This window comes from Colias eurytheme, chromosome 1 (assembly GCF_061535395.1).
Source record: "Colias eurytheme isolate Ceu_HAF_F1 chromosome 1, ilColEury1 Martin Lab GWU primary, whole genome shotgun sequence".
NCBI lineage: Eukaryota > Metazoa > Arthropoda > Insecta > Lepidoptera > Pieridae > Colias > Colias eurytheme.
Genome location: NC_142980.1, coordinates 14,895,630 through 14,907,534, shown reverse-complemented (window position 1 = coordinate 14,907,534; position 11,905 = coordinate 14,895,630). Strand labels below are relative to the sequence as shown.

Genomic DNA, 11,905 nt, shown 5'->3' with positions numbered 1-11,905 from the left:
GAAAAAAATTTGTTGCCTCTCTGTCGTACATTTATTCGCATGTTTTATCCAATAATGCCAAAACTAACTTTTTTCTAAATAGTATTTTTCAGCAAATCAGAAGTTTGTTACATAAGTTATTTTTATTCGGACCAATTGCTATTTATAAGAATTTTTTCTTTGTCCAACATCGCTGTCAGTTTGTGGAATACATTCGTTTATTATAATAAATTATTAAATTGCTACTGTATTGCTAGTATACCTATATATAATATAGTATCTTATATCTTTAAGTCTAAGAATATAATATTATATTCGATTATTTTTAATCGCTGCATCGTGCAAATTTATATATTTATTATTAATGTTTAAGACGCATTTTATCCCATTGGTGCCTTAAATAGTAGCTTGTTTATATTCGTAGCGTAGTGTGTAGATTTGTGTATTTATATATTATTATCTTTGTCATTTTTGGATTGTTGCTTGTCTATTTATAATGTACCTATGCTTAGAGGCATTATAACTAAATAGTAGGGCTGTCAAAGTTTTAGTTGTCCCAAAAAAGAGATGGAAAATTGCAGTACTCAATTTGTCCTTGCGCATGCATAGATTACCACTTAGAAGCAATATATTTAGCTAGTTGAGTTATTACAGGAAGAAATATAGGGTACCTACCTCGATATTCTCTCCTCCTAAACTTCCTTCATAAAGGCATAGAAAGAGTAGAAAAAGATGCTTGGTTTTTTTATTCCAAGCAAGCATCCTTCATTATTTGTATGTGATTTATTCTGTCAGACTTATTGAAGTCAAACTTCTTTAGTCGCGTTGAGAGTAAAATTTCAAGGTCATGTCGTGGCAATACCGTCATATCATGAAGTAAGGCGGCGATTTTGGGATCTTTGAATCTTACCAAAGAAGTTTCACTTCTGTCACGAGTGCTCGGCACACTCGCACTTTTTTTGTTTTAATTGCTACACGGATATTTCTTCAAGGTTAGATTTTCTATCGACTGTTTATTTATTTAACAAGGTCTTCTCTTAATTTAGTATGTGTTTGCTATATGTACTGTTTTATCGGTATAATAATAAAGGTGTAGGTGATATGCATTATGAATGGTAGGTAATAGGATATTTATTTCCTCGATATAATATAGTCATGTAGTTTCCGAATCTCGTGTATTTATATCTCTATATTAGCTCTCTACGTACAGTTAACATTAACCGAATTAAAGAGCAATTATTAAGGTTCCTATGGACCTGTCATAAAGGTGCGAATTAACCAGCTGTCTGAGTAGGCTAGAATTACTACAGATTATATCTCTAAATTAAACGGGAGGTATTTTGGAGACAATATGTCTTGAAATAAACATACATTACATCTTTATATTTTGTTTCCTCTCTGACTCGATGATAGTGTCGAATTTTGAACACATCTTATAATTTCTAATATTTTTTATAAATACTAGCTAACTGCATAGAATCTCCTGTCTTCTATGTCTATCAAGACATTCAAAAATGTAGTTATTTAATGTATGTATTGTACACTTAAAATAAGTCAGAATTAATATCATAACAGCTTAAAGTATATCTTGCGTGCTTCTATAAAATGTGTGTTCTAATTGTTAAATAATGGTGTTAATAGATCTTTATATCTATTTAGATACATATATTAAGAAAATAATATTGTATTATATTTGTATTAGCTGTAATGTATTACTGTATCACTGACTGAAAATATGTCAATCCCCTAAAGTGAGTCACGGCCGAATGTATTGTTATGTTTTAATACTTACATGTACTTCAGTATTTGGATAATTGTTCGATATTTTATTGTTAATATTTATCCATTAAAATGTAACATATAAACCAAATTGATTCGTTCATGAACCCAAAAATGTACTCGATTTCTATCCAAATCTAAAATCTTATTACTCAACCGAAACGGAAACCTACTTACAATTAAAGGTAAATATAAAAATATACGTTTTTTAACGTTAGCACAAAATTTACAGTATTTTTTATACACCTTTACTGTAACTCTAACTTACCTGTGTTTGTTGAACTGCGAATGAAGTCTGTTATATGTGACAAAAATTAATTGTTACTGTTACAGTTTTGTAGTTAGATATTATATTATTAAAGAATTAGGAGTCCTCCTAATTTTTGATACGCGGAAGTTACTCTGAGTACTCTTAAGACGTATTGTGCATTTTGAACCTTAACCTGTAAATTTTAAGGTTGATTGTTGCTTTTCCCTATTCACCCAGTTACACTAATATTACTGATATAGTTTGCACAAATGTGACGTAAAGTACCGTACAAAAATAAAATATTGTTTTTAATAACACGCCATCTCTTTCGCACAATAGCGATTGATATCTATCTCGCTCGCACATGTAAGATGGCGTTTTAAATTTATTTTCCTGGGGTAATACTTGGTGAATAGTATATAATATCGTTTAATATATGTAGTAGTAAGACTAAATTTTGTGCCAGTATTGTTTCGATACATTTAGTTTTGCCGTTGAATTTTAAATGTTATTTGTTTTGTCATAATGTTGACCTGTTGCTTTTTTTAATAAAATATTAAATTATATCTCGTTTTATTATTTCTTAGCCGGTCTTCGTTAAATTTTCAATATAATTTACCAATCTGAAACAAACAGATATGAAACTATTTAACATAAATGGTATTCCTACTAAACATTTGATAGAAAGTAAAAACTGAACCGCCAATTCTTCAAGACGGACTGTCTTGAAGAATTGTTTCTATAAAAAATTGTTTTTTAGAGTAAATTAATTAAAAAAAAAAATAAACTAGTACAATACAATGGATTTAACGACGACCAATTATTTTTATCGATCCAATTAGTGTTATTCATTAATAAACCATTGCTATTTGATATCGGTTTGCATCAGAAGTGCAGGTGCAAACTATGAAACAAGAAGTTATTTTGCTGTGTTTAATATGGACATGGCAGGTAATTATATTTTTGAGACAGAAATCGAAAACGAAAAGCTATGAAAACGTAAAAATATACACGTTTATATTCAAGTAGGTACCTAACCTAATAAAAAACATGATCCCTCTGACTCAAGGCATTAAATATACTTAATAAAAGGAATTAAATAATAATTATTGGTAAATTATCTATATATATTTATTAAATATTATATTTATCGTCGCCTAGTACCCACAACACAAGCCTTAATTGAGCTTACTGTGGGACTAGGTCGATTTATGTAATAATGTCCTACTTATAATATTTATTTATTTATTTATAAAAAAAAAATATTTACTTTAAGAAAAATAAAAGATAATAATGCTGCTAATTGATTCTTCATTAACGCATCATAAATGGCTTTCAAGTTTTATCGACAGCTTCTGAACTTCAATCAATATTAACTTCCTGCTGCCATAAAATATTATAAAAACACCACAAACTCGTCAACGCACACTCATCGTCTATCATTCAAGATATAGAAAATGGCTTTATTAGTCTATTCTAATAATATGAATCCGATAAGTTAATATAAGGAACTACTAGGCCGAATTGAAAATTATTTTGGTGTGGAATAGTGTATTTATTTAGGAAGACTATAGACTATGTGGTATGTGGTGTGTATGAAGTATGTGGAACTGCGAGGCATAGCCTGTTATACGTCATGAATACCTAAAATACTTCTAGAGCGATGCATCCCGATCTCACTACAGCAATATATCCCATGCCTTCACGACGCCAGCAGACGAGATAGGGCCACAGTTGCCTGATGAGAATTTCCAAGCCTCCACAGTCATTGCTGGCCTGATGCCGGACTCCTTTGGAGAAATGTTCAACTTCTTGGATGGAGATAGTTTTGGCATCGGTTTGTATTTACATTATAGACTTTTAAACGATTGCCCTGGGTTGTCATTCTCACATATTTCTCATTGAAAATTCTGCTAATATGTATGATTTTTGGATACATGAGTTCGATTCCCATATTGCAGGGCCGAATATTTTTATTTTTTCCCACCTGAATTAAAAGCCAAAAAATTATTATCTACTGAAATTTTATAAGAAAATTTTTAGTAAATAATTTAATTAAACAGGTCCTATGCACGAATTTGTTTACGGTTGGCAAGCGATAGTGAACACTATGAGTATGAAGAATAACGTCGAGGTTCGGAAGAGAGCCGGTCTCCAGCGCTTCGCTTTGGCTGGAATCAATGGTATCACACTGATATCCCATATTGGAGCCACTGAGATCATGATAAATGGTACCAGGACATATTGCTTTGGTGGTGTCTCCAGACCACCGGGCAGACGAAGTGTTATTTGCAAGGTAATCTGACTGTTTTTTCTTGTTTTGATTTATTAAATCATATATTATAGGATATCGCTCCTGAACGGACACTCCATTACTCAAGACTTTTTTTACTCGCATTGATAAATAATAAGCCTATGTACCTATAGATCTTTATATGTCGCCATACTTGTACAGGAACCATCTGATTAAACAAGTACTATAATATAGATACATCTCTGTTGGCACAATGATTTTTAATTGGTAAAAACTCTATAAAACTTCTCAGGGTTCAATGTATCAAGAGGGTCGCTTTTCATGTAAAGTACCCTATTTACGGTACCCAACCGTTTTGGGGTACAGATACTGCATAGACAAGTATGCAGCTGTCAGTTCCCTCGACGGCACATACAGGAGTAAGTTAGTTAAACTTTGACCACTATTTTTAATGCCGTTATTAACTTTTCCACATTTATTTGGTATGCAGAATTGAGTAACAAAAATGTATCTAGGAAATATAAGTATAATTTATAAATTAAGCGCTGTTTGTATACGAACTAGGAATTCTTTATAGTAAAATTAATAACTGTTAAAACTTGTTTCTAAAAGAAGGTCAAAGGAACAGGTGTGTCATTTAGATATAAACAAACATAGGATTTAAATATCTGACTATTCGTCAATGTTGCTGATTTCTTTGAGACGATGTGCATTTCACGTGACCTTTTTTGTCGATTAACATTTTCTCGGAAATTAGGAGTAACATAATATTATAATGAGTTGGTCAAGATTATAAACATCGTATACGTTTAAGGTCCCAGTAACTTTATTACGTTTAATTTAAAACAATAGTAGTGAAATTTTACTAATGTACACTTATAGGCTATAGCAGATGCATAGAAGTTTAATAACGTTTATCACGTCTTCTTCAAATCATTCATTATTTAAGCTTCTAAGACATATTATTTACATAGTTATAATCATTAAGAACAGATACCTGCACATCAAGGGATATCAGAAATTTTACTTTATTGTCACAGTCTGTAAATTTTTCTTAGAACTTTAAGGCTTATAAACCTTTTTTATTACTTCATATAATTTTCCAAACCAGCAACATATTGCGCTCGCGGTGAATCCGTGCCAAAGTTCCACTACGACTATATTTGCGAGCGGAGGGACATAAAGATAAAACGCGTGAACTTGACCGACCCCAATGAGAGATTCAATAGACGGAACCCGGTGGTCCGCAGGGCTGAGTACTATAGAGCCCCCTATGATATATTAAAGGCTTGCCCAGATTGGTACGTAATCCATACTAGTCCATACTAATATTATAAATGCGAAAGTAACTCTGTCTGTCTGTCTGTTACTCAATCACGCCTTAACTACTGAACCAATTTGCATGAAATTTGGTATAGAGATATATTGATACCCGAGAAAGGACATAGGATAGGTTTTATCCCGGAAATCCTACGGGAACGGGTTTTTCTTTGAAAACGCGGGCGAAGCCGCGGGCGGAAAGCTAGTTTTTTTATAAAAATGCTTCATTTGCCAATATGAACCATAGCATCATTTAAGGTCTAAAACAAAAGCAAATCCGGTTCGAAGGATCAATGAAAGAGCACCTGAGTCGTTTTCAAAATAATTGTACATTACTACAAAATGTTTGTCCCCCTAAAAAATCTTCGAAAAAAATATGGTTACGACTGAAATAAATCATTGTTAACGTTTTACAGACTAAACTTAAGCATACTGCATATCATTTCTGATAAAAAGCAATGAATTGCGATTCAAATTCTTACATAAATTTAATGTGAAAATAAAGTAACAAAAAAAGCTCCATACATTTTTTTATTGTCCCCTATGTGGACGACAATGAAAACCAATATTTTTATCAGAATTTTTGTATGAAACTTCCTATTTTTTTGTATCATAATTAAAAAGCAATGTTTGAAGTGTTATATCTGATAGATTAAACTATTTAAATAACCTTAAATAAACGAAGAATTACATATTATAAAAATGTCCCTATCAATCGTTACAATTTCGTGACACTGATTTATTGACATAATTAACCAACTTCTTGTATCACAAAGAAGAGGAATCTAACTCTAATCATTGGCAACACTGGTCATGTCACGAAAAGTAAGGTCACATTAACGCGCCGCCATTTTGTTCGTCGTTCAGACATGGAAGAAGTCCAGTAGTGTGCTGTGCAAAAAATTTAGTTACAATTTCCTAACGACGTATTCTCAACAAAAGTAAGTACATTTTGAAGAATTCACCTACCGCAATTGTAATATACTTAAATTATGACTAGAGTAATAGATTACACTTTCAATCTAATGGTAAATGTGATTATGTTTTGTGTAAAAGTATTTCTTAGGTTATTTTTTACATGTTACTGACGAACAATTTCTTGACATTTACTGACGTCAGTAAATTGTAGACGGTAAAGCTGTGGTCTCATGTGTAAAGTATGAAAATAAGATATTAAAATGTGTGTTAAATTAATGTAACGAATAAAAATAAAGGAGAAAAACAATAAATCTCTCAAGATTATTTTTTTGTAACTACAGGCCATACTTTTTTAAACCATGATGTAGGGTTAGTAAAGTCAGGCTTAGGGACTTGACTTTTCCTGGGATCTGATAACTTTTTTATAGTGAAAGCGGATCAGTGAGTCTTGGCCTCCAATTTTACAAGTGGTTTCTGATGGGATAACGCTTGCCTTATTGCATTTAGTGTTGATCGCTTTTCCACCCACACGAGTGATGCTTACTTTTGTTTTTATTTTTATTCAAAATACATATATCCAACAGCTTTTTTTAGTTTCAGAATGCCGCTAACCGGTGCCGAACGGCAAAAAAATACATTGAAAAACTAAAAAAGCAAAACCCTGAAAAATATGAAAAGAAAAGGAAAAAACACCTCGAGAAAGTGAAACAAAGACAAAGAAAAATATCAGATCTTAATGGCAGTGAAAAAGAAGCTCGAAGACAAAAATGGAAAGAAGCTAATAATAGAAGAAAAGAAAAGGAAAAGCAAACAGAGAATTATAAAAATTGATTGTTTGTTGATTATTTTGTAACTAAAAATATATATTTTTTTAACTAGTGACTTCTTACTTTTTTAATGTATTTTTATATAACCTTATTCTGAATACAGCCTTACTTTTACAACTTCCTGACATTTCCTAACGAAACAGTTTACTGACAATTTCGTGACGTACAAATATTTTGAAAATGACCCACCTGCATTCATCAAATGTAAAAATGAAACGCGTACATTTAGCTTTCATAGTTCATATACAATAGAAATTATTTTCTTACGCTATAAATGTTAATGTTAATGTTAATTTTAATAATATAAATTAACACACAATAGGAAAAACATAAAATTGGATAGTCCAAAAAGTAGATTCCTTTGTTTGGTAAAATCCGGGTCACCTTAGTAATTTGCTTTCTTTAACTCATCATTGATTTTTGGTGACTCAGCGGTGGTTATTAAACAAATTACCCTTTGACCTTTGAACAATGTACAAAAATTATTACCGTAAGCAAAATTTGTGTAGTGTTAATGACCTTTACTTGATTTAAAGACTTAATTTTACGATGTGATTGAAAATACCTACTCTAACGCATTGTTTATAAGCACATGTGTTATTCACATTGTGTGTGAAAGAGACGGTAACAATAATACCTTATAACATTATGGTATAGTTGTTAAATTAATATACTTACATATTTTTATTTTATTTTATTTGCATAATATAGGTATGGTTGCAACCTGCGTATATCCCCTGAGTTTTTGCACCAAGAGATACCCACTGGTTTATTGGATGCAAATGAAACTGCCTTTGTTGGACATGGCGGGAAATACTGGCTCTCACTTTATTACACACAGGTAACAAAAAGCCACTAAAAAGTAATTCATGGGCATTATAATCAAATAAAGACCACTTGAAATAATCATTATTTAATCAACAAATATAATAGGTCTTATTTAAAGCCACACATGTTGCATTGCCCTAATTTTGTGACTCAAAAGTTAATTAACTAACCTCAAAATATTTAATTATTGCTTTATTTGTATCTCTTTACTCTTATTAAATAACCTTTTGTTTTAAGCTTTCAACCTACGCGATATACTTTCAAGCGCATGGGGAATATCCTTGGCAATCTAATAGACCTGTTGTTTCTATCGATAAAGGTACTACTATAATGTTTTGTACTCTATTAAACTAGTAGACCGTATAATGTTCATTGTCTGTCTATTTTCACTCGTAGTGGTTCAAATAGGTAATACAAGATTAATTTAGAATAGTAGATCTCTAGATTTCCTGCATTAACTGAGTCGCTTAAAAATATTTTGTTAAAATTCTGTAGAAAAAATCGTTTGGGAAGAGATAACGGCTAACGCATTTTAATTCATTATAATAAAAATTTAAAATGTATTTTTCAATATAAAATAATCTAAATGCCGCATATCGGCTAAGCACAGTTACCGTCACTATTAATTATATCTATCTCGCACCTACTTACCTTTTCCTAAGTACCTAGAATAAATAATAACGAAAACAGAAGCCTGGACTCATTAAGAGAAAGAGTAAACAAAAATAAGATCTATTATGTTTTCTCAATAAAAATAATATGATTGGACGGCAGCCATATAAACATTACGCATTCGGGATTTCCCAATTATTGGAATCGTTGACACGTGGATTTTTCCCTAACAAAACTGTTTCGTGTCAATCGATAAACGGAATTTCAATGATAGTAGGGAAATCCAAAACGGGTTGCAGTACAGGACTTTTATTTTTGGATATCGACCTATTTAATTACCTCCCCAGCTTAGACTTTCAACTAGACGGCCAATTTTGAGGTGGAATTTTTTTATTTAAATAGGTAGATATCCAACTAAAACTAGAGGCTGTAAAGGACTAGGCTCAAATGCATTGTTAAGTTGACCTATATTAGGCACTGAATTTTTTTTTGTATTAAAAAGGAAAATTTTTAAGAATCCATACATTTCCAATACAAAGTAATAAATTTAAGACTACGATCAATTTCGGAAGAGCTAAATATCGATAACTAGGCTGCGGAACCATTACCTATATATAGCCTTTAAGGAATACCAGCTATTCTAGAATACTGTCTACGAAATAAAATCATCATAAGTTTTTGTGTGAAAGCGTAGGTACATAACAAAGCTTTCATAGCAATAAAACTATTTGAATTGTTATTTTAGGTGGTATCTGGGAGCAGCTTCTCAAAGCCAATATCGGTCCAGATATGAATTTACACTACAATCTTAATGGAATATATAACAGATATCCTGGAGGAGTTGTGATGCCTGACATCATGAGGAACGAAGGACAGGTATTCTTGTAGTAATGACATCTTAAAGCAGAAGTAATTCCAGTGTGGGACAAAGATAGAGCTGTATAGGTAGTTGAGCGCTGTCATATTTCCACACTGGAATTGTTCCTGCATTAAAACAACAATGAACAGTAGGTACCTACTGTTCTGTAGTACATCATACATGCTACTATTTGGCTTGCCAAAACGCAATGTAGGCCACTTTGGTTAAAAGTTTTAATATCGTGAAAATGAGGATTTACCACGTAGATAAGGTACCACTTTTCTTTCATGTAGTGAAAGTAAGAATATTTGAAACACATCCATACTAATATTATAAATGCGAAAGTAACTCTGTCTGTCTGTTACTCAATCACGCCTTAACTACTGAACCAAGTTTTGCTTATCTCTTGAAAAAAGCTGACTCGCCCAACTGCGAATTTTGTCATAAATATGACGATATCCAACACTTCCTCATGGAGTGTGTTCGGAATGATGTTAAAAGAAAAGACTTGTTGACAAATTTTAAAATAAATGTTTTGACTTTTGAATGTCGGTGCCAAGAAGCTTATATCTAATACACTGGAGATTGCGCTATGAACGTTGGCTTGTCACGGGAAGGCACGACCTTGAATGACGCCTGGTTGTTCTTTTGTCCCTTTCACACCTAACTTGGCAAGTTAAATAAGTTGATACCCGAGAATGGACATAGGATAGGTTTTATCCCGGATATCCTACGGGAACGGGTTTTTCTTTGAAAACGCGGGCGAAGCTGCGGGCGGAAAGCTAGTTTGAAATAAATTTTGTAAAAGTTAACAATATAGATTGGTGATAACTTGAGAAGTAGCATTCAGAAGAATAAAATAACAAACTTTCCCTTTCCAGGTTCAACCTGCAAATTTCAGAACTGAAACCCGAGACGGTGCTCCCGAGGAAATTATTATGAATTCCCACTTACCTGTCGATGGAACTAGTAAGAAATTTAAGAGTAAATAGTAAAATAGTAAATAAATAGTAAATATTATAGGACATTATTACACAAATCGACCTAGTCCCACAGTAAGCTCAATTAAGGCTTGTGTTGTGGGTACTAGGCGACGATAAATATAATATTTAATACATACATATATAGATAACACCCAGACCCAAGAACAAATAATTGAGTTCATCACACAAATATTTGCCCTGACCGGGGATCGAACCCGGGACCGTCGGCTCAGTAGGTAGAGTATATTAATTATATTTAAACAATATCAATTTAGTAGATTTTTAATGAAACATTTAATACATAGTTAAAATTACAATCGACTACTATATTATATTCGTCTTATTGACTAATATTCGTTTCAGGTGGAGACGGCAGTTACAAATTCATTCATGACTCCCAAATCCAGGGTAATTTTGAACACGGTAAAAATTTGAAAAAATGATATTGACTATGCATTCGCTGTAATAAACAATAATTAAGAATTTGTTTTATTTTTTTTCATTATTTTAAGTTATTTATTATCGTTCCTATTTCTGTCCTTGTCTGTCTATTAATAAGTCCTTGTTCCTATTTCTGTCCTTGTCTGTCTCTTTTAATAAATAAACAAAATTAGATAGTAATATAATTCAAAATTCTTGAAGGAATGCAGCAATAGGTGGAAATTTAGCAAAATGACCAAGTCCACATGTTATTTATTACATAAATAAATCGACCTAGTCCCACAGTAAGCTCAATTAAGGCTTGTCGGAGAAAAATGTTGTAAATTATATTTTTTTATGCAATTATTCAATTTTATCTTAAATATTTGCAAGGTAATAAAAGAAAGATTAATTAAATCATCGTGATATAAGATTTGAAGGATTATAAAAGCGATAAAATGTATGATAATGCAATACTGTTATACTGTAATATCACAGTATTACAATATTATTTCCTACAGTAAGGAATCGCCTTTGATGTCGCGCGATGCCGCCGCCAGCGTAGGTACTTACGCTGCCACACGAAAATACGCTAGGGTTGCAACAAATGGGAAATAAAACAATTGTGATTATTAATATTATGATGAAATCATTTATTCATATTTCATATGTACATTCAAAATAATTGCGATTATTAAATCTGATGTAATTATTTGTTCATAAATATATAATTACAGATATTGCACTGCTAAATATTATTTACGTGGACACTTTATTTTTGGATGTTCTTAATTGTATATTATAACATTTAACTAAGTAATGCATTCGCATTGGGATGTACAATCTGATTAGGAAATAATGAGGACAACATATACA

General features: G+C 31.7%; 1 protein-coding gene across 1 annotated transcript; it reads left to right on the top strand.

Moving 5' to 3' along the window:
- The first annotated feature begins 2,914 nt into the window (after positions 1 to 2,914).
- On the top strand, positions 2,915 to 11,071 carry LOC149911393 (uncharacterized). Its single transcript, XM_090120636.1, has 10 exons — positions 2,915 to 2,959; positions 3,668 to 3,845; positions 4,072 to 4,304; positions 4,555 to 4,681; positions 5,374 to 5,563; positions 8,039 to 8,168; positions 8,393 to 8,474; positions 9,513 to 9,643; positions 10,508 to 10,595; positions 10,973 to 11,071. The coding sequence occupies exons 1-10, from the start codon at positions 2,915 to 2,917 to the stop codon at positions 11,050 to 11,052; spliced, it is 1,284 nt and encodes a 427-aa protein (XP_089976762.1). The 3' UTR covers positions 11,053 to 11,071.
- Positions 11,072 to 11,905: the final 834 nt, after the last annotated feature.

Excerpts from the sequence above, each read along its gene's own strand:
- LOC149911393 (XM_090120636.1), top strand. The coding sequence starts at position 2,915 with ATGAAACAAGAAGTTATTTTGCTGTGTTTAATATGGACATGGCAG. Across the intron at positions 2,960-3,667 it reads GTTTAATATGGACATGGCAG|AGCGATGCATCCCGATCTCA; the intron begins GTAATTATATTT and ends AAATACTTCTAG. Across the intron at positions 10,596-10,972 it reads CTTACCTGTCGATGGAACTA|GTGGAGACGGCAGTTACAAA; the intron begins GTAAGAAATTTA and ends TATTCGTTTCAG.